General features: G+C 40.8%; 1 protein-coding gene across 11 annotated transcripts in view; it reads right to left on the bottom strand.

Moving 5' to 3' along the window:
• The window catches only part of VTI1A (vesicle transport through interaction with t-SNAREs 1A), a 359,148-nt gene extending 335,027 nt beyond the window's left edge, over positions 1 to 24,121 (bottom strand). For 4 of the 11 annotated variants that reach the window (XM_047826096.1, XM_047826099.1, XM_047826098.1 and 1 more), the window contains exons 1-3: positions 23,811 to 24,117; positions 13,011 to 13,069; positions 8,708 to 8,818 (exon numbers count right to left, since the gene is read on the bottom strand). In XM_047826096.1, the coding sequence (XP_047682052.1) occupies positions 8,708 to 8,818; positions 13,011 to 13,069; positions 23,811 to 23,904 (264 nt within the window). In that variant the 5' untranslated portion in view covers positions 23,905 to 24,117. Of the gene's footprint in view, positions 1 to 8,707; positions 8,819 to 13,010; positions 13,070 to 23,810 lie in introns of all 11 variants that reach the window. The other 7 variants (XM_047826094.1, XM_047826095.1, XM_047826100.1 and 4 more) reach the window with 5 other exon arrangements.
• Between the last annotated feature and the right edge of the window lie 11 nt (positions 24,122 to 24,132).

Genomic DNA, 24,132 nt, shown 5'->3' with positions numbered 1-24,132 from the left:
GCACATAAATTTGGTGTCACTTTCTCCCTTCAAGGCCATCGTCATAGCAAGATAACTAAAATAGTCTTTGGTTTCTGATTAAGAAATACTGAAGATGTAAAATGAGTTCAGTTTGAGACCAGATATGGAGAGCCTTACCAATATTAATATATCTTCTATGGAAGATTAGCTTAGAGAAAGGAATCTCAGTTATATCTAATTTTAGAGTTGTAAAATCTCCATAATGACAGATACCAGTATACTTCTCATATAATTGTGGATTAAATCAGTAATGCATTTAAAGTATTTAGCCCCAGTCTGCTTATTATTTTATTTCTCAAATCACATTCCAACACTGAGAAGACACTGAGAAAGTACAACAAAAATGATCTGATGAGTCACAATAAAAATGTAATTCCAAGCTCTTATTTTAATAAGAGCTATAATATTGTTGAAACCCTTTAACGTGATAATCTGCCTTCTGAGAAATAACCCTGTTGAAATAATCCAGCTCTAATATGTTCATCATAGCACAAGGAATTACAGAGGGAATATATGGAAACATGTCACAATTCAATAAAGGAGGAACTAGTATCATTGACTGAAATATTATGCGCCCACTAAAATGATTCTGAATTTACAGAATTGAAAAATACCAATGTTAGAATCCTGTGTTGAAAAAAGGTGGAAAAAACGTGAGTTGAGAAACATCATTATTATGTAAAATAAAACAATAAATTATGCAAGGGAAAGGGGAAGGGAAGACTGGGAGAAAACAAATCAAAATGTAAAATGTGGATCTTTTGGGGTTATAGGGATACGGTGATTTTCTTTCTCCTTTTTACTCTTCTTTACTTTCATAATATCCTACAATGAGCAGGTATGATTTTTACAGAAAATCAAACAACAAATACAATTTTTTAAAAATGGTAAGCATGTTTATTAAGTGCATGCAGTGGAGGAAAATTTCTTTTCTGGAACAGTTCTGCCCAATTTGGCTGTCTTATTTCCTTCTAGAATGCACTTATATTCCTGCAAGAAGGGTAAGCTGATGCTGTAATTACAACACATTACCACTGACACTATCTAAATCTCTAAAACATGACTTCATGGTTTTCTACAGCTTCCGCAGAATAGAAGTAAAATATCCCAGGGAGTCATAAGAACAGAAAAGATAAAATGTAAACAGAATCATCAAGTTCATGACCTTTCAACAAAAATCAAAATTTAAAAGAGTTCAGCTTTCTCATTTGCACTTCTTAGACTTAAAAAAAAAACACAGAATACAGCTACTGGCTTCACTCATAAACTCAGATACTCAAGTTGTCCATTCACCTGTTAAAAGAGAGAGTGCAGGTAGTAGCAGTAAAAGCTTCAAGCTGTTCCACAACATCCTTTGAACCCTGACCTAAGGGACCAACTCCGATAGTCTGCAGGTAGTTGGGTTTCTAGGACCATTCAGCCTCACTGCTGAGACTGTCAATAGAAGTGCCATTCTCTGATGTAGACAGCTTTGCACTAGGAGCTGGTCTAACAATCACATCACATAGTCTGCCAAACAGGAAAAGGACAGCATTCGGGCACCAATGACCTGGGATAGAAGTGAACTTGAGACTGGGGCTAAAAAGCTCTACTTCTAACACTCATTACAATCAATTCCTCCACCCCAAATACTGCACGTGCGTGTCCGTCTTAAAGGAAGTTCAGCTTTGTTACAAGAAAAAAAGAAATATGCAACTATACAAATACACCACAAGATGGCGCCAGCACCACAGTACAATATCAGAGATACACAAGGCATTCAACACACCTTGTCCTCCTGTTAACTTTTGGAACCTTTTCCTGGTACATCGTGTATTTGCTCCTTCTTTTTCTACTTTCTGAGACTTAGTCAAACATTTTACACAATGTTAGGATTTTTTGTTTGTACACGTTTAGGCGGGTTTTGCTTGATTTTATTTTCTTAAGAAACAATAATCTTAAACTCAAAAAATCCTCAACTACATAGTCCCCTCCTTTTGATTGGTTCGTTTTCCTGGAATAGCCTGACATGACACTCCTCTAGCGAACCTTACACCAATATTGAAGAAAGAAATTACAAGAACAATTTAAATATTTGAATTCTAATTAAAAAGACTGTTTTCAAATAAAGAGGATATTAAATCGATTTGAAATGAAATGTGAAGTTGGAGATGGGGGAAATGCAAAGCAACATGGAGGAAACATGTGAAAGTGGGTTTTGCTTATTTGACTCGCTCTGGCTTTAATTTTTTTTTTTTTTTTAATGTTTTATTTACTCTTGAGAGAGACAGACACAGAGCATGAGCGAGGGAGGGCAGAGGGAGGGAGACACAGAATCCGAAGCAGGCTCCAGGCTCTGAGCTGTCAGCACAGAGCCCGACGCGGGGCTCGAACTCAGAAACTGCGAGACTGTGACCTGAGCCAAAGTCGGACGCTCAACCGACTGAGCCACCCAGGCGCCCCTGACTCTGGCTCTGGCTTTAAACCAGACATTAAGGCAAGTCATTTGGTCTTCCTGGTCCTCCATTTCTTCATCAAAAGATAAGATGACCTGATTTTTGACTCCTCTGGACCTAATATTCCTAACTTACACTGAAACTATGAGAAGCCAAAATTGAACAAAGGAGGCTAGAAGAGGCCAAATGTCCAGGCTAACAGAGTCAGGCAAGTGAATGGAATCAGCAGGAATAGCAACAGTATAAAAGAGAACACAATGATAACTACTGCCTTCCTTTAACTGCCCACAATTACGCATACAGATTACAACAAGATTATTAAATCTTTTAAGTAGTTATTTATTCAGTTACAAATTAAAATCTATGATATGGGTCACTGTAAACAGCAGACTATTATTTTTATTTTTTATTCTCAGATGCACCTGGCTACCTGCTAGGGACTAATAAACATTAAAAGTACACTGAAGTTTTATGCCAGCCATGACAGAGCAATCAGTACAAGACTAATCCTCCCACTCTAAACAACTAAAAAATGGATGAAACATATGAAGTAACTGTTTTTAAAAACTGAACAACAGGCAGTGTAGAAACTGCCATCCTTTGGAGAAGAGAAACACTTGAAAAGAGTCCCACAGTTGCCATCACTCTCAGCCTGCAGGTACTTTCCAGACTACAGCACATGGGGGTGGAGTCAAAATGGAGCACAGCATGTCACTGAGCTTAAGAGGCAGACACTGGAGTTTGGGACTGAGATGGAGAGAATTTAGCAGGGTAACAGAGAGGAGGGAGCTACACAGAGAAGGGGCTGCAGAAATCTAAACAGGGGCCTCCTTCTGTCTGTGGCTGAAAATGAACTTGCACACGCAGAGGACAAGATCCCACGAGGTCTTGCAGAGAACAGGTATTGGGGGGCTATGGGCAGAATTGAGAGTCTGGAGGTCACCCAAAGCAGGGAGACAGAATTCTGACCAAACATAAGGTAGAGCATTCACTGATGCTCCAGTCACTCAAGTGGAAGCCAAGAAAGGCCACACCTCAAAAGTAGGTCTACTCTAGACATGTCCTAAAAAACCTTAACAATAAGCCTTGAGAGGATCAATCTGACCTGTTAGTAAGTTACCTGCTTGCCCATATAAAGCTCATCATTCTCTGAGGGGTTCCTGGCTGGCATGAGACCACTGATCTTGGAGTTGTGAGTTCAAGTCCCATGCTGGGCACAGAGCTTACTCTAAATAAAAAGAAAAAAGAAAAGAAAAGAAGAACAGATGAATGAATGAAAGAGAAAGAAAGAAAGAAAGAAAGAAAGAAAGAAAGAAAGAAAGAAAAAGAGAGAGAGAGAAATCTCTAAAGCATGCATTGTCAGCAGAAGTTATATCATGCCCATGGAGGCAAAAATTAGTTCTTGGGAGGACGAACAATTTACTACATTACAAAGACATGGGGCCCTTCAAAGGGCCATAGTACATGGACAAGTGTACAGATACACAGTATATCTGTAGTATCAAAATTTCATGGGGTAGGAGGAGGAAGGGGCAATTAGGAAAAAAAGTCTAAAAAGATTCCTTAGGGGGGCAATAATGAAAAAAAGGTTGAGATGCACTGCTCTAAAGGAAACCAACCAAACCTAGGCTTTTAACAATGTATGATCCACAATACCAAGCACATGATAATACAATTCCTGGACATGTGAAGAAGCAATGGAACAGAACAGAAAGCCTATAAGCTGACCTGGATTTTATTCATCAGGCAATGAGCACTCCATGGGATTTTGTGGAATAATATGACGTATTCAGATCAGTGTGTTAGAAACATCATTCCAGACTGGTGCAGAGGGTGGTGTAGAGCTAGACAAGAATAGAAGGAGGAAAGGCTACTACAAACATCAAGATGGAGAAACATGAAAGCTTCCAGCAGTGGAGAGGAGAGTAGGAGATATTTAAGTGGCAGGATTGCTAGTTCTCAGTGATCAACTGGAAGCACAAAGTTGCTTAGAGAGGAAGAAATTAACGATAACTCTGAAGTGACTAGTGCTTGTCAAGTTTAAGTGTTTGTGTTTAAGGAACGCTGGGGTAAAGTAAATAGTGAGAACTATGAATCTCGGGGAGCCTGAGTGGCTCAGTCAGTTAAGCATCCAACTTTGGCTCGGGTCATGATCTCATGGTCTGTGAGTTTGAGCCCCGTGTTGGGCTCTGTGCTGACAGCCCAGACCCCAAAGCCTGCTTTGGATTCTGTGTCTCCCTCTCTTTCCACCCACCCCTGCTCGTGCTTTGTCTCTGTCTCTCTCAAATATAAATAAACATTAAAAAAAATTAAAAGAAAAAAAAGAACCATGAATCTAGAGCTACAGAGATCTGGTTAGAAATGCAGGTGGGTAGAGATGCCATCGTGGAAGCCATGGGAGTGGATGATGCTACACAGAGATAGACAGTGCAGTAAGTGGAGAAGAAGCCTGAAGGACCCAGTGTCTAAGGAACAGGCACAGGAAGAAGAGGAGGGGCCAAGGAAAGAGAACAAGTAGATAGTGAGGGTCAAAGAAAAAAGTATCGGGCTGTCCTCTGCCCTTCCTCATTGGTACAAATGACCCCCCAAAGTCTCAATATTACAAGGGGAAGAACAGATCTGATTCATTTGCAGTTAAGAGCAGCTGTGCTCTTTTTTCTTGGGGTTCAATAGTTCTAGGTACATCACCATGAGAAGGTTGTCAAATATCTTTAAGAAGATACTCTTTGTTCCTTTAAAAATAAAAAGCATTAAATATACAAAGAAAGTAAGAATCAAAAGAATTACATAAATATCTTCCACACTCGTTCAAATCCCTCCTGAGACATGTGGTGAGGGAAAGTGAGAGAGCTGTAAAGCAGGAGTCAAAGGACCACTCACTTCTCAACGGCCCCCAAGGGCTTCTCTTCAAACCAGAGTAACCGCCAAGGTCTTTACCATGCCTACAGTGCCCTTGTAGGTCTTTCTTCTGCCTCTCTCTGTAAACAAATGTGCCTCTTTCTCTTTCAGTCAAGAGCCACGACCACTTTGCTAGCCACTTTCACCCCTTTACTCACTTCATTGTCATGGACAGTATGTATCACTACCTGGAATTGTGCTATCTGCATATTTGTCTATTTGCTTCTTGTCTTCCCCACTGGTACTTACATCCCATGAGAGCAGAAACTTGATCTTACAGCTTTTTCCAAGTACCGAGGACAGTGTCTATAGACAGCAGGGCTTGAGAAAGATGTGGTGAATGGAATCCAGAAACAATCTGAACCTCCTGGTTCTATCATGTGTAAATGGGGAGAGTCCTTCACATCTCCTCTCTCTACTCTTCATACAGTGAAATGTAGTACACATTAAGGCGCTTTATAAACCGTTAAGTCACTAAACAATGGAAGGGGGTGGAGGTAATGGTGAAGGAGAAGAAAGTTGTGTGAACAATTATACACCTAAACACATGAATTTTTAACGATGGCCGGGAGAATAAATGTTTAGTTCATAGTTACTGGTTCTGTTTCACTTTATAATAGAAAATATGCCTGAGAAATACCTACCCAAGTATATAATATCCAAATACTTAAAGGACTCTACCCAGGATTATATTCTTCAAGAGACAAAAAACACTGAAGATTGAACTGGCTGACTTATAAGCAATGAAAGCAACTTAATTTCTGAAAAAAATTTTAAGAAGAAAAGATTACGACTAAATTCAGTGTTATGGGTTGAGTTGTGTCTACCTCCAGATGTTGAGGTCCTAATCCTCAGTACCTCAGAAAGTGACTGCATTTGGAGAAGAGTTAATTGAGTATAAATGAGATCATTAGGGTGGGCTCTAATCCAATGTGACTGGTTCCTTATAAGAAGAAATGAGAACACAGACACAAAGGGAAGACCGTGTGAAGACCCAGGGAGAAGACGGCTGTCTACAAGCCAAGGAGAGAGGCCTAGGGAGAAACCACACCTGCTGACACCTTGACCTTGGACTCTGAGCCTCCAGAACTGTGAGAAAGTACAGATCTGTTGTTTAAACCATCCAGTCTGTGGCACTGCTTATGGTAGCCCTCACAAACTAATATAGTTTGTTACTTTAGAAACCAAGAGAGAAATCTTTGTAAAGGAGTTTCATAAAGATGAGGTTAGCAAACTAAAACAATCCTCATAAATGTTTTACTTTACATTCATCATTTATATTGAAACATTAACTTTAATTAGAGTTGTCTGAGTATAAATTCGAGTGGTCAAATTCTTAAATCAATTTAATTTTCTCACTATATCTCTTATTCTTGCTAAGATAGCCTACCTTTCCCGAAGCAGTCAGAGAAGGTTTTACCTAGCACAGAGCACAGGAGCTAGGCAGCCACATTTCTTTTCTCAGTTTAGGCCCATCATGGATTGATTTTTTTTTTTTCTCTTTTTGTAATTAATAGAAACACAATTTAAAAGGCAATTGCATCAGAGCCACTGACATAGCCTATCTCAACTCCTCAGGAAAATATCTACTAAAATATAAAACAAACATGCATAACTGCGAATCACCCAATCTCCAGATTCTAGGTGGAATTTCGACTAGGTTTGGTACCACTGTAGTCTAGAAGGCACGGCCTTCATAAGTAAAACACCTAAGGCAGGAGAAGAGGTGGAAAGACCCTTATAAACTCTGGACTTTATGAATTTGAACCCCAGGGTCAGAAGTGAAGTTGATTCACCTGTCAAGACATGACTCCACTGTCACTTACAGGTGAAGCTCAGATCTTTCTTCATCTGTATCTTTATTTTTTTTAAGCAGTAAACTACACATAAAATATGCCATCTTCATCATTTTCAGGTATACCGTTTAATAGTGTTAAATATATTCACATGTTGAGCAACCCATCTCTAGAACTTGTTACCTTGTAAAACTGAAACTCTATATCCATTAAATAACTGCCCATTTTCCCCACCCCCTCAGGTCCCAGAAACTGCCATTCTACTTTCTGTCTCTTAAATTTGAGTCCTCTAGATACCTCATATAAATGGAATCATATAGTGTTTATCTTTTGTGCCTGGCTTGTTTCACTCAGCATAATGTCCTCAAGCATGTCATGTCATGTCATGTCACAGCATATGTCAGAACTTCCTCCATTTCTAAGGCTGAGTAATACCCCATTGTACACATGTACCATGTTTTGTTTATTCATTCACCTGTTGCTGGACACTGAGTTGCTTCCATCTTTTGGTGTTGCGAATAATGAGGCTAGAACGTGGATGTACAAATAGCTCTTTGAAACCCTGCTTTTAATTCCTTTGGATAGATGGCCAGAAGTGGAGTTGCTCAGCTGTATCTTTTTATTCACTTATGACTTTCTAATTACTAACAATTTCAACATTATACGTTTACATTTACATTCTTAAATTTGCTCTAAAGTGGGCAGAGTTGACAGTCGGATGTATAGGAAGAGAAAGCTAAATATTCTCATGGAGCAATTGGTGGAAAGGATCACTTGTACGAATTACCAGCTGAATTCCTTTTGTCCTTTTGATTGGAAAAGTGTAATGTATCCTTTTAAGACTCTAATAAAGTCTATGGTACCCATCCCAGGAAAAGAGTGTACAGCGAAATGGATATCCAAAAATACCTATATAATTTCAGGACATTCATGAGTCCCTGAAGTCCATCTGTGAACACGGCATCTTAAAGCCTGCAGACTATGAAAAGGCCCAAAATTCGGCTTCAAAATTCTAACAAATGCTAAGTGGCAATAAATACTGTCTAAACTCAGAGGACCACAGGTTTTGGATCTACTTGTGAGTCGTGAACCCAGCATCCCTCATATTCCGTCATTAGCTAGCTCTTTAAGCATAAAAAAAATTTTTTTTTAATGTTTATTTTTTTAAGAGAGACAGAGACAGAGACAGAGACAGAGACAGAGACAGAGACAGAGTGCAAGCAGGGGAGGGGCAGAGAGAGAGGGAGACACAGAATCCGAAGCAGGCTCCAGGCTCCGAACTGTCAGCACAGAGCCCAACGCAGGGCTCGAATCCACAAACCATGAGATCATGACCTGAGCCAAAGTCGGACGCTTAACCGACTGAGCCACCCAGGCGCCCCAAGCATTTTTAGACCCCTAAGTTATCCACAGCGAAAGCTGTGCTTGTCTCCAGCACAAGCTCCTAGAGACAATGCGCGTCATGCTAACTGAGGTGTGTGGAGGAAACAATAAAAAATACAGGTGAAAATTCAGTGAAAGATTAGTAAATGTGACAGAGGGTAGAATCTGACTCACAAAATCTGTTTCAAGTTTGCCCATTTCTTGCTTGTAGCTTCGCATCCTGTTGCTGTACATTCCTCGACTTTGGGGTGGGATCTCTCGGACTTCCAGATCCATCTGTTCAAGCTGGAAGGGTGAGAAGAACACATGACTTATACCATATGCTTGCACTGTATTTGGCCAGACCTCTAGAGTTGAAATGATTTAGTCCCAATTCCTCATTTTCCACTGGAGGAGCCGGGCTGAGGGAGCTAGCTGCCCATGATCAAGTAACAATGGGACTGCTTCTGTGCTTAACTTTTGTTTAGGTCAACAAATAGTTACTGAGTTAGTGACACACAGAGTGACAAAGCACTCACTTTGCCAAGAATGTTTTTTAGAACGTATTAATTTGCATTAATCCAAATATCCTCAATAATAACAATTTTAATACCTTCGGTGTGTCCTATCATTCAATCCAACCCAACCTGGTTGGTCTTTTGACCCCAAACTACCAGGACTATGGGAACCTAAAACAAACCATTATTTCTACCCTTTCTATAAAAGGCCAGCCCAGACTTAGGCATTTGGTGAAAATTCTTCTGGAAACTCTTTTCTGATTAGGGAAATCACATGCCAACCAATATGTGATCTCAGCCTCCAGCCGGACTCCTACTTTATAACCATGTTGATAATAGAGTTAAATGGATGCAGTAATATGCTAAATTACACAAAGCTCACTGAAATTACAGCAGCATACTTTTCAATAATCTGTCACTAATAACACTTTGGAAACAACACGCGAGCATGTAAAGAGAGGTGATACAGAAACAGGGTGATGATTAAGAACACAGGCTTTTGATTCAGATGCCGGTGTCCACATCATAGGCTCCACTATTTACTAGTCATGCACCTTTGGACCGGTTTATTACGTTATCTGGGCCTTACTTTCTCATTTCTATAAATAGTATGTCTTCTGTAGGACAGCTGTGAGGCGTAATTCTCATAATGTGCTTACAACAGTGTCTCTTGCTTGATAATCGCCAGATTAATGTGAAGAATCGTAGAGGTGATTACTGATGAAGAAGAAGAAATAGAGCAAGTACGACACAAGGTATCAGAGGTAGCTTCTTTATACTTGGCATTAAAAAACAAAAACCAACAACAGCAGCAAATTGGCTCCGGCCATGTCTAATAAACTCACATCCAAAAACGCTGCTATATATTTTACCTTTTCAAGTATTCTAGGGGCGCCGGGGGCTCAGTCGGTTAAGCGTCCAACTTCAGCTCAGGTCATGACCTCATGGTCCATGGGTTCGAGCCCCACATCGGGCTCTGTGCTGACAGCTCAGAGCCTGGAGCCTGCTTCGGATTCTGTGTCTCCCTCTCTCTCTGCCCCTCCCCTGCTTGCATTCTGTCTGTCTCTCTTTCAAAAATACATAAACATTAAAAAAATTTTAAAAAATAAAGTATTCTAATGAGTTATTTCCCTAACTACTATAAGCTTATCACTTATATACCCCTTACTCGTCCAGCAATAGGGACTGAATAATAGCAGCACTCAGATACCCAGAATACCATGTTTCAATTCACAGGCCTTAATTTTTATTAAAAAAAAAAAAAAAAGAAAGAAAGAAAGAAGAGAGAGAGAGACATAGTTTTAATTAGGGTTGACTTAAGTGGTGACCACTTAAATTATTACCATATCTCTACATAAATGTGAAGCACCAATAAATTAAATAGTTACTCAGCAAGGCAATTATTTCACTTCTCTGAAATCATTATTAAGTCCTTAGTGCTTACAGGGTGAGCAGAATCATCCAAGTAACTGCCAAAGTACATGTAAGTGAAAATCCGAGATTTGACTTCACTTTTGTTTAAGGCATTTTATAAAGACACTGGAAATGAAATTAAAAGGAGGCAAGAAAGAAAAAAAGGAAACACACAGCAAGCACTTCAAATGACACCAGCAATAAGGCTAACGTGAGCTTGGCTTCATGTTGTCACAACATTCACGTGGCCAACATAAAGCGGGAGACATGGTAAACCCAAGACTAGCAGTGTCCAAGAGATTAACACAAACCGATTGTTCAGCAGAAACACAAGTAATCCTGATAAGCAAAATCAAAAACAAGTGTTTCTGCCAGGGTCCTCATCCAAAGGAGAGAGTGTAATACACTGAGAGTATCCTTAAAAAGGTTGTCATCAGAGTTAAGTAAATTCGCTGTCTGACCATTTTCAACAAACAGAAACACATATCTTAGACAGAATTCTTTATGTTAGTTATAAGCTCCATGAGGTATAACTATGTTTTATACTTCTTGGTACAGTAAAATCTTGGCTCTTAGGAAACCAGCTTTCTAACATCATTAAGTAACTTGATGGCTCCAAAAGAAGGTCAACAAACCAAAACACAGTTTTTGATGCAAAAGAACTGCTCCTAAGAACTCAACACTATAAGCCATCAACTCAGGATCCAAACAACTGACTACTTGTACAGTTCCATTCAGAATGCGCTTGCCAGCTGGAAGGCAGGACAGTCCTGACTCGCAGCTACACTGTGTAGAAGGTCAGTCTTGTTACACGAAGGCCAGGAAGCATGAGAGAAAGAGTCGAATATAAAAAGAAAAGAAAGTACGGAGAAAGGCATTTGAGAAAAGGGGGCAACTTTCAAAACTGAGGCAGACATTCGAAGCTGGAGTTGGACGCAAAGCTGCCACTGTAGAGGCAGTGACAGCACAGCAGAGATGAGAAGTTGATCTTGCAGGGTCCGGAGAGCATCCGACACTCTGATGGCTAGAAAAGAGCCAGCGACAGAGAAGACAAAGTAGCGGCTGTGCAACCGCTGCCTCCGCGCTCAAAGTCACGGAGCAAAGGTCTGCTGTGCAGTGGGGAATGACAGCCACCTATTTCTTCAGACCCTCTAAAACAGTAGCCCCTTGTGTATGACCCTGTCAAGAAAAGTAACTCAGTTGAATAACTCTGGAAATGCTCCATGCTTTAGCTGGCCCCTATAGTCCCTTCTTAGAGATCCATAATGCCTCTTAGCCTACTTACGGGTCCAAGAGGATTCTGCAGAAAAACAACAACCAAAAAAGATGCCATCCTCCAATTCTATTTAAGCCAGCTAGTTTCCCAAACTTATTTGACCTGGCAACAGCAGTCACCAGAAACACACTCGGGGAAACTGTAAGGATATTAGCAAGCGGGTACCGAAGTGCCCTTCAGTATGTAGGGAAGCAACACTCTCATTTAGGACCCCATTGCGGCCACAAGCAGAGTCGCGCTTGTAAAGCTTGGCTTTAAAACCCCAAACTGGGAAACAACACCTTTTCAAACTTTTTGTTCCTTGATTTGCAAATATATTTATATCAAAAAGTAGAAGATAAGCCAGAGCTCTGGGTATAGCCTGTTTAAATACAAGCTCTTACCCCACCACTTGTGGCGTAGGACCTCAAAGTTACATAATCTTTCGGGGCCTCAGTTTCCCCACCTACAGAACGGGAGAATAATGGCACTGAGAATCACTCCTCTGTGGGTCTCTCACATTCCCGCATGTCTTGCTGGGCATGTCAGGAATACAAGGCCCTGACTGCTCCTTTCAAGCCATTTCTCAGGGTTGTATTTATAGGGAACAGCCCTGGGGGAGGAAATAATGGGCCCCTCCGGGACAAACAGCAGGCTTGCTCACAGGCTGCTACAAAGCAAGGCATTTCCCAGGCTCCAGGTTCCTTTCCCGGAAGGTATTCTGCTGTGGGTAGACATTCTTCCAGGCAAACCCGCGTCACTCCTGTGGGAACTGGGGCTCAGGGAACTGAGGCAATTGTGCTGAGACTCGGGTGGCACCTTTTGCTGTAATAAAGTTCTTTTGCCTCTGACTGAGGAATCTCCTGTCTTCCACCAGCATCCATGACACTATCGCAAACTTAGCTGTCACAAAGCAACAGGGGAACATCTCAGGTCCTTAACACTTTTTGACAGACAGCCTTTGTCTCACAGCACTTGTGTGAACATTAAATATGATAAAGCAAGTAATGTGTTTAATCCAGTGCCTGGTAGTGAGTATGCCTTTAACAAGCATTAGCTATTTATACCTATTAGGAAACGTATTATGAAGGAAAATAAAGGGGAGTCACTTAATGCGTCACCTTCATTAAGAAGAATACAATCCCAAGAGACTATTAAATTCTCTTCAATGGAAAAACTGATGACTTCGGAATTATAAACTGCTAATCGGAAATGTGTCACGTTTCTACAGTGTACAAAGCAGACTAGAGGAAGGCATCGGCATAAACGGCTCTGGGTTGATGTGAAAACATATCACTGAGTCTGCACATACCAATTCTTTCGCTTCTTCGAGCTGTTTCTCCACGTGGCCAACCATCTGCTTCTTCTCATCTGAAACAAACAAGAATACCAAGGAATTGCTAAGGATACACATCAACTTTAAATTGTATTAACCCATGAGTTAAATGGGTGATGAGTTAAGGAGGGCACTTGTGGTGGTGAGCACTGGGTGCTGTGTGTAAGTGATGAATCATGAAATTCTCTACATGAAACTAATATTACACTGTATGCTAATTAACTGGAATTTAAATAAAGCTTGAAAAAAAGGTACATTAAAAAAAAACAATTCCTAAAACTGGGTGTGATCTTACAATCCTTTAAAAGATCATACTTGTAGGCAGCATGGGTAGCTCAGATGGTTAAGCGTCCGACTTCAGCTCAGGTCACGATCTCACGGTTCGTGAGTTTGAGCCCCACATCAGGCTCTGTGCTGACAGCTGAGAGCCTGGAGCCTGCTTTGGATTCTGCGTCTCCCTCCCTCTCTGCCCCTCCCCTGCTCACACTCTGTGTTCTCTCAAAAATAAATACACATTAAAAAAAATTTAAAAGTTAGTACTTTCATTATGTATTGACTGTAATGGAAGAAATATTTGAAGTCAGAACTATTGATTCTTTTATTTTTTTAAATTGTTTTTTAACATGTATTTATTTTCAAGAGACAGAGACAGAGTGCGAGTGGGGGAGGGGCAGAGAGAGAGGGAGACGCCAGATCTGAAGCAGGCTCCAGCCTCTGAGCTGTCAGCACAGAGCCCGACGTGGGGCTTGAACCCACCAACAGTGAGATCATGACCTGAAGTCGGACACTTAACCAACTGAGCCACCCAGGTGCCCCAAGAACTATTGATTTTAAACCCAAAGTCATTATTTACTTGCTGGTTGTGGGATCCTAGATAAGAGTTTTTTTTTTTCTGAGACTCAGTTTGTACTGTCTAAAATGGAAATTTTAGGACTGGATTATTTTTAGCTCACAAGGCTGATGCAAGTAAACTTACTTTTAAATTATGAAGTGCTAAGTCTCTGGATGTAGTTTATTCAAACTTCACCACCATCAAGTGATAATTCAACTATACTTCCCTTTTCTGAGAGACATGTCCTAGCAGATATTTTCAGAAAACTTCTCCCTGCCCCCATTCCAAAACAATGAGTCCATTTATTCAGAGATGGAACCTAAGTTTTGTGCCAAGCGAATTTACTGAACAATTTACAGTTTCGTGTCTAACACCCTTCTTTTCTCAGGCAGTAACCTCACTCTTTTGAGGCTTTCCTCTTCACCAAGCAGGTCAATGGGAGATTCTATCTCCTTCTATGATCCTGCCCCTTTGATCGCAGTGACCTAGCAAAGGATGGGCTTCTCACCCTAGTTGGACCAATCCCAGTAGCTCAATCCCTCTTGCCACACTTTTCTGGGGGGTGGAAGTGGAGTAGGCATATAACTCAAGCAGACCAATCAAAGTCCTACAGCAATAGCAAAATCTTTTCCTCTCTCTTGGTGGAGTTATGACAACATAAGTCTAGAAGCTGTTGGCATCCATTGTTTGAGCTACAAGAAGCAAGTTACTTTGCAGTGGTTGAGAATGAAGTCTATATTTAGAAACAAAGCTGAGGGATAGGTAGTAGGTAGGCAGGGAGGTAGATTAGGTATGTAGATTTAGTTAATTGGTTTCTGGTTCCAGATAACTCTGACACAGGTTTTGCTTGACTTTATCATGATTTGTTTTCTTGAGTTAACAGATTTCTTTTTTTGTTTTTATGTTTAATCTTTGAGAGAGAGAGAAAGCACGCACATGCACACGAGTGGACAAAGGGGCAGAAGGGGGTGGGTGGTGGAGAGAGGATCTGAAGCAGGCTCTGTGCTGACAGCAGACAGCCCAGTGCAGGGCTTGAACTCATGATGACCGTGAGATCATGACCTGAGCCAAAACCAAGAGTCAGACGCTTAACTGATTGGGCCATCCAGCTGTCCCTTCTTTTTCTTTATTTAAAGTTAGGTTTTTGTGAACCTAATGACTACTGACTAATACAAGAAACTAGAGAAATCATGAAGCTTGAAATGGGTACATTTAGTGGCTGACTAGCCCTTCAGAAGGATCGTCAACACTAAGTGGGGAATGTTCAGTAGAAGTTATCATTTTACTAGAATAATGAGGTTCTGCTAATCCCAACCCCTTCCCTTTGATCCCCCTAAACTACGGGGCTAGCTATCACGTACGTTTTGTATACACTCCAAGCATTTCACCCTAAGAAAAATGCACATTTGAAATTAAAATTTTGTTTGATTTTGCTTCTTTGAAAAAGTTAAGCCTACATATGGCCAGGTTAAAATTTTAGTACATGACCCCAAATCTATTTCCTTCTGGCACATATGAATCTGCCCAATATCTCCATAAGTTATAATAGAACCACACTGTATTTTTGTGATAGAACAGAATATGAAATAAGACAAGCCCATCCTGGACCAAGAGTGAGATTATGAATTTACGGTTCAGAAGGAACATCTTGTTTTCTTTAAGGTGCTAAGTCCACGCATAAGTCCATGCTTATTAGTCCAGAACTAATAAGCAACAGTTTTTCTCACAAAACAAAACAAAACCAGAAGCCTTCCTTGTCCTGTATTTCCCTTTGCTAATGTCTCTCTCTTATACCCACAGTCACAATTGGCCTTCCTCATCTCCCATTTCCTCCCTATAATCTTGCTCTCATCCCCCACCATTCTACTGAAGTGACTCTTAAGTCTGATGACCTTTCCTTTGCTCAAACAAATGGGACACTGTCTGGTCCTACGTTTCCTTAATCTTGTGGCATCAGACCTCCTGCTCCTCCCATCCTGTCACTTTTTCATCTCCTGGCTTCCACAACACTCTGATTCTGTGATCCTCCTAAAGGCTCACTTCTGTCTCCGTGTCCTCTGCCGGCATCCATTCCCTCCATTTATCCTTTAAGTGTTGGTGTTCCTTGGAGTTCAGTCTTTGCTTTTCTTCTCTTATGACTATTGCCTATGTCCCTGGACAATTTCATCCCACTACCATTTTTAAGCTGCCATATTACACATTTATGATCCCAAATCTTTATCTCTAATCCTGATATATTTCCAGGACCCAAGACCTTTAATCCCAATGGCTATGCCCACCTCCACTGTGACTACCTGGCAAACTGCTATTCAAAACTCACTTCAGAAATCACCACCTCTTCAAAGCCTTTCCTAACCCAACAAAAAAGTTAGTCACTCTCCCTTACAGAAACACCTAGAACTCTTACCTGAGTCCAATAATTTATCTATCACACTTACCATCTCCTAGGTTGGGGGCTTTGGGAATACAGGATTCATGTCTTGATTATCTTTATAGTCCTAAAATCTAGCACTGAGACTGTCATATGATCAGTTCTTGAAAAATGATGATTAATTGAATAAATAATGCAGGATGGTGTAAACATTGACAAAAGAAGCGAGGCTACCAACCACCCTGGTTTCCCTGCCTTCATACTTGCTCCTCTCTACCATTTAATCTCCCCAAAACCTGGCTATGATTGCATCACTTGAGCCTAGCAGTCAAGGTGTTCCACATTCCAGATCCAAGCAACCTGTCCAACTTTATTTCCAACTACTAGCTCTCTAGTGTGTACTCTACATGCTAAGCAGACAATTGATTTTTACCCAAACACATCTCTCTCTTACTTTTGTTTCCCGCTCCAACCCTTTGTTTAAGCTACCATTTAGGACTCTGTGGCTGAATCTAAAAGAATTGAGTCTGGCTAATAACCTAAGCCAAAAAAGGGAATTTATTAGAAAGACAGCTATTAGAATTAGAAGCGGGAAATCTTATTAGAACACACCGGAGTGACTCATAGAGTCAATGGTAAACATGAGCCCCCAAGCTCGGAAAGGACAGTTCCCAGGGTGGCTCGAGTACCAAGGGGGCAGGAACTCACTGACAGTCTCTGCAAAGGGAGGGTCTCGAACAGCGAGGCCAACTCTCTTCTCTGCTCACTCTGCTCATGATTCGAATCCCAGCAAACATTCTATGAATGCACTCACGTGGGTAATGTGTTCACCTCTTGATCTGGATAGGTGGCCTGTCACTTCCACCAAGACTGGGTTGAGGTAGTTCCTCAATGGAAAATTGAGGTGCTGCTATCAGAAGATAGAATGGAGGATTCTGGGCACCCCAAAAACAACAGATACCCACTGCGCCCACTTTTCGCAACCTCTTTGAATATACCCTTTCCCCATTTTTTGTCTGCTAAATCCCACCTATCCTTCCAGGTGATTTCCTGGGACCGATGTTATCCCCTCTGAACTCCCAGACCTCTGTGCTCTGCTGTAGTGGCTCTGATGGTCATTAGAAACTGGTGTAGTTGTCTCTTCACCCTCATTTCCAGCTCCTTGGAGGCAGAGACCACTCTTCACACGTCTTTGTCCTAATCCTGTATTTCTCACATCTTTAAGAAAAGAATGAAAAGGTGATGATTTAGGAGGAAAGCATGAATGAGGAAGAAAGGAAGATGAATCAGGTGACCTTGGAAATATCTACCAACATTAAGTTTTGGCAACCTTCTAGCACAATTCATACGTATTCCCAAGAAAGCTTCATGCTTTCCACACCAAATGGCATCCCCTTTACAAATGGCATGTTCCTAAGATTCAGAACTTCATAACTAACAGCTATCATCAGTTTCACAGGGCTGTGTGTTGAACATTATCACAGCCAACCCTCAAAACAACCCTTTGGAGATACTGGCATTATCCCATTCTCAGGCAAGCAAACAAACTCAGAGTGATTGAAGAATTTCTCCAAAGTTAAACGGCTAGTAAGTTGCAGAGTTGGAACTCCAACAAGGTCTGCTGTCCAGAACTGAGTCTTCACCACTGATACCCTACATAAAATGCACTATACGAACAAATGTCATCACCTTTTTTGTATATAGGCTTGATGAATGCTGATATACACCTAAGTCTTTGCATAGCATGACCTTCCCTTGCCCACTCGATATCAGCACAAGTGCCTCATGCTTGTGTTCCACACAAACCTACATAGTGTGATTTTTTTTTTTTGCCAGTAATAAAAGAAGGTCTTCGCGAGCCTTGCACACCCCCTATAAAGTAGTGCAAGTGTCAGAGAGAACTTGATTTCAGTTGCTGCTACCTGTCTTTGTGCAATGCAGGGATTTTTAGAGAAAACAGCAGTGGAAATTACGTACTGGGAAATGCGGAGTGAAACTACTAACAGAGGAACTTTTTATTTTTTTTTTAATTTTTTTTTTAATTTTTTTTCAACGTTTTTTATTTATTTTTGGGACAGAGAGAGACAGAGCATGAACGGGGGAGGGGCAGAGAGAGAGGGAGACACAGAATCGGAAGCAGGCTCCAGGCTCTGAGCCATCAGCCCAGAGCCCGACGCGGGGCTAGAACTCACGGACCGCAAGATCGTGACCTGGCTGAAGTCGGACGCTTAACCGACTGCGCCACCCAGGCGCCCCTGAAGGAACTTTTTATATTTGAGAACTTAAAAATGGATATGTTACTAATGCTACACTATGTAGCATGGTGGAGAATGGTCACTAGTGAAACAAAGCCATTCTAGAATGATCCATGTAATAACAGATTAGAGTTGGAGACAGCAATACGAACTCATGTTTAACTTACCATAGATGGTTACACATAAAAATATTTTTTGGTATGTATACATATGTGATTCACTGTACACACATGCATTTCCTTGTCAGCTGAGGGACCAGAAGCAATAAAACCCCAGGAGCTATGGGCATACCTAGTGTCCAGATCTTGGTTGCTAACACCATTTCTCAATAAAAGGAAGTTGGATTCCTTGTAGAAATGGCTGATCTAGGACTGGTATGGGAAAAGCACAAGATGATGTTGGAGTACCCTGGAGAGTAAGACAGTGCTAAAAAGGAAAAACCAAAAACCAAACCTGCAATAATAGGGGTATATGAAGAGTACACAGAAGCCAGCTGAAGGGGCTTCCCATGGTCAAAGCTGGAACAATGTGAGCAACAAAATAAAGTAGTGTTGGAATACAAGAGAAGAAAAAAATAAAATCATGAATCCGTGGATATAAATGACGGAATAAGCAAATGGAGAAGAACAGACAAAATCTCCCCTGCAGAGAATCCCAAATGATTAACACAGATGCTAAGCCTTCGAGGAGGTGGAGTCTGATGCCCAACTCCTGAGGTGTGGGCTATGTATATGGTTTCCTTCCAAAGAATATGGAAAAGAGGAGAAAGAGTAACTTTACAGTGGAGAAACCTGACAAACACTACCTCAGCCAGGTGATCAAAGTTAGCATCAGTAGTGATAAATTAAGTTACAGTATATATTCTTGATGGAATGTGATGAAAATCATGCTTTATTTCTGTACTCTTCTTCCCCCAAACCTGTAACTCCAGTCTGATCACGAGAAAGGCGTCAGGCTAATCCCAACTGAGGATCATTCTAGAAAATGTCCTACCAGGACTCCTCCAAACTGAAGTCTAGAGAAAAGCCTGAGAAAATTGTCACAGCTAAGAACATAAGAAGCCATGATTAATAAATGTCTTGTAGTATCCTCGATTGGATCCTATAATAGTAAAAGGACATCAGGTAAAACAAACGAATAAACAAAGCAAAAGGGAATCTGAACAAAGTACTGCATGGACTTCATTTAATTGTAATGTATCAATATGGGTTCACTGGCTGCAACAACAAATGTATCATATTAACATAAGATGTTAATAAAGAAAACTGAGCATGAGATACATAGGGTTCTCTATATTATCTTTGTGATTTTTTTCTATAAATCTAAATGTGTTCTAAAATTAAAAGTTATTTTAAAAAAATCAATAAAGCCTTTACTCAGGTTAACTGAATTGTTGAAGGGCGAGAGGTCCCTCTGGGATTAGAGTGTGGGTATGGGATTAGAGTATAGCTATTTCAATTTACTGTGCACCCAGGTTCCTGAACTAGAACTGGAACCATCTCTTCAACTCTAACTCTCTAGAACAACAGAAATGTAATGCATGCAAATCGCACATGAAATTTTATATTTTCTAGTATCCACATCTTAAAAAGTAAAGAGAAACAAGTAAAATTAGTTGTAATCCATGTATATATTTAGTTTTAGTAATAGCCCAATATATTCAAATATTATCATTTCACTCTGCAGCCACATTTCAAGTGTCCAGTAGCTACATGTGGACATTACAGCTCCAGAGCCACATGTATTTTAAGCAAACCATAGTATTCATAAATAAAAGCAGACTTTTCTGAATTCTCCCTCCTACAAACACTACAACTTACAAAGGCAAGAGAGACTCATGGAACATTTATGGCTTCTTCCATTCACAGCTATGCCTAGATGGTTTCCAAAAGCCTCCAAGGAGTGGCATAACTCACGAGCAAGACTTGAGAATTTTCTTCCAGAAAGGATACCTGTCTTGTCCCATCACTTTCCCTTCTTTCCCCTGCCTCCCTTCTAGATATCACGAGTTCGAAGCCCAATTTCCATTTCACATCCAAAAGACCGTGATCATTCACATCCTTTCAAATGTAGGCATTCTTCAAGACAGATTCACCTAACTCTAGTCTAGGCAGAAAAGGAAGCAAGAATTGAGGTCCAAGTTTCCTTTAAGAGTTTAATTAATACCACAAAGTCTGAGAAGCTGGGTCCTGTCTAACCCTGCCAGCTGTTCTTCAGCAGTGTTAATAACATCGCTAATAGCTCATTTATCACGCACTTTTTCTGGTGAAAACAAAATGTGCTACTGTGTTCCAGACTTTCTTTCATTTGATTTTTACCACACTGTAAGTAAGTTTGAAGCAATTACCTCCTCTCGCCAATTTAAAGATGGAGGAAGCAGGCTTAAAGGGACCAAGCAATTTGCTCAAGATTGAACATCTCGCGAGTAGCAGAACAGGTGCCATGTGTGAATCTCACAAAGTGGGAGGATTCACAAAAGATCATTTATCTCTCTGCAAATGGTGAAGTAAGCATATAACTGCAAAAGAACATTTTATTTAAGATTCTTGAGGAAGACTCCCTGATGTAATGGCAACTTTGTACCTGTAAAGCATCCTCCCACTTAGGATTCATCACCAGAAGAAAAGGAACTTCCCAATAGTATTAGGTATGTTTCTACCCATCCATTTTCCTGACTTTACCACCGAACACTAATCATTAAAATTAAATTCCAAATACAGTGCCATAAGAATATTACCAAGAGAGGGACTGATGTGTTTCATTAGTCCACGTATCAAAATTATTTAAATTCAAACACTTCAGTCTAGGAACAAAGTCTCTTTATTGTTTTAAAACATACCACAGAGTAATCAAATTTCTTTTATAAAATAAAGTTTTAAAGTACTCCATCTTTTCTATTCTCTCTGGAAGTAACACTTTAATACATTGTGTATGCACAGCACAGGTTGAAGTTCATAGCAATCAATTCTACTCACTCTACTTCCATTTAAATAAGTTAATAAGTTGGGGAAATAAACTGCTTTGGCTGTAAAGTGTGTTCCAATTGTAAACTTTTTAACTCAAGTAAATTATAGTTCATCTCCTCTAAGTCAACCACTAATGATGTTCTGATGGGGAGGGACTGTAATTACTTTTAATTATACTGTTTTTCTCATGGCTGTACACACTGATGGTCCAGAGACATATCTGAAATTCATAACTGCGCTGGATATATTTTTTCATTTTTTCTATTTATCAATTAGAAACAGATTATAAAGAGAGCAAGTATAAGTAACTATTAAGAGGAAAACTACTACATTTTTGAGAATTACTATCATTCAATTAGTCAAGTCAGTAAGCATTTCTCCAGTGCCAGCTCTATGGTCCTTTTTCAATTCCAATGTAACTGCTATGTTTGGGCCTTACGCCATACTATACGTAAGGTGAGTCAAGGCTTTATTTTTAAGGTACCTAAATCAAAGGTTTCCTTCAAAATGGTAAGAATCATTACATTAAAACATAAAGACGAGGAAGAAGAAAACTGTAACAAAAACTGTTTTCTTGGAAACAGCTTTTACAACTTTGCACCCATGTATGACTTTGTTACTTTATAAAACACCTTCTTAACACAAAAGCTATTCGCCCAAACAGAAAATGCTTCTTTGTTAAAACTGTTACAATCAAAAATGAACAAAAATCCAACTGAAACCACAAGTCCTGATACTCTGCGACTCTGGAACTCAAGTCAAAGGAAGTCGCCTCCAGCAACACCGACAACAAAAATCAAGATGATCTTGGGCAGTGGAGAAAAGCGGAACTGAAGAGAAGAGGCGAGGTGATGTATCATGAAGTGATGAGGCCATCAGCCACTCTCTCCACGAAAATCTCTGAGGCAGCAGAGCTCGGTGGTACGCTACCTTGATTCTCTCCTCTTGTTCCCTCACTTGGGCTCATAAACCCCTTTAAGACATCATCCACCTCTCCAGAACTAACTGGGACTTCAGGGGATGAGTGGGGTGTCAGTTCAGAGATCCTGGTCTCAAGCAAATGTCCCTATTAATAGAAAATGGGTCAGGGGAGGGGAAAGAAAAACGAAGAAATAAAGGAAGAACATTATTTATAAACACACAAGTTTGGGGGAAGTAGGGAAAGGGAAAGAAGAACGACAACTTAGGTCCAGCAGAAATTATTCTGGCATCAAGGACTGACTAACAAGGTGGGAATAGGGAAGCTGCCCACTAGTTCACAAATCAGTGAGCACCCTCTTTTCTGCACACTATACCCCAAAGCCAAGGTAGGGTCAAGTGCAGATGACAGTTCAGTTTCCCCAGCAAAACTAAGCCACAAGTAACAATCTCACCTGCAACTAACTACTCAAATTAAATATGTACTTAGAGAAAGATAAATCCTAAAACAATGTCTCAGAATTAAAAAAAAAAAACCAAATATATTTATATTCAACTGTTTATTTACTTAAACGTCTTTCCGAGCCCTTTCTAAGTAAATGCCAAGGAAATCAAACATAGCTCCCACATTCAGAGTTGACAGATTAGCATGGCAAGTAAGATATGCTAAAACTTCTAAAACAAGAACAAGAACACTTCTCGATGGGATATGTGGAATCCTAAAAGTGAGAAAAATTATCCTGTACCAAGTTTTACATAAAAGTGGGTTGCAGTCTTCCAAGAAGGATGAGAAATAAGAAATGGGGTTGGGGGTATGAAAAATACTAACGATTATAGCAGCTACCACCAAAAAAGGGCTTTCCCTATGTTAGATCACTTAATCTCCACAGCAACTCTATTGACATGTACAGTTCTCACCATTTTACCAAGAAGGAAAGTTGAGAGAGGTTTAAGAAACTTTTTAAGTGCCACGACTCTTAACTGGCAGAGTGGGGTTTTGAATCCAGGCACCATAGCTCTTAATCCTACTTGGCCGAACGTAATAGTATTATTACTAACAAAACAACGGTAGTGCATATTGCAGACCTATGATCTAGGTGCGTTCATTCATTCTCTTGTAATACTCACATCTCTATTTTACAAATGAAACAAAACAAAATAGAACACACAACGAGGACTCAGAGAAACGTTTCCAAGGTTGTACAAGTAACAAGGCGGCGAAGTCCAGATTCCAGCCCAGAAGGCTCAAATACCGAAGGCTCTTTTCGCGGCACTCCACAACCCAGCCTGGATTCTGCCTTTACCCTCAAGCAGGTCAGACTGCTTCGCCCCGGAAGGGCCCCTGAACCACCTAGCGCCTTAGAGACGCTCCACAGCCCGTGAGCCTCGGCGCCCTCGGGGCCACCCCCGCGCGGCCGGGGTCAGGGCTCTCACCAGGAGGGAGTCGAGGGACCCTCGCAATCTTGCTGGTGATCTCTGCCGTGAGCACCGCGAAGTCCTGCTCGTAGCCTTCGAAATCGGATGACATGGCGGCTCCGGAGTGATCGGCCCGGGCCGAGGCCCAGGTCGTGGCAGAGGCCACGCGGGACAGAGGAACACGGTGTAAGGACCCCGGAGGCGGCCTCGACAGCAGAGCGGAGAACCGGGGACAGCTCCCAGCCGGGCCGCTTCCTGGTTGTTCGTCGCAATCTCAGTCCTCCGGAAATTGGCCTGCATGCGTTTTTAATTGCCCGCTCGGACTTCAAGATTTAAAAAA

Source organism: Prionailurus viverrinus, chromosome D2 (genome assembly GCF_022837055.1).
Source record: "Prionailurus viverrinus isolate Anna chromosome D2, UM_Priviv_1.0, whole genome shotgun sequence".
Lineage (NCBI taxonomy): Eukaryota > Metazoa > Chordata > Mammalia > Carnivora > Felidae > Prionailurus > Prionailurus viverrinus.
This window is presented reverse-complemented; position numbering and strand designations above follow the sequence as displayed.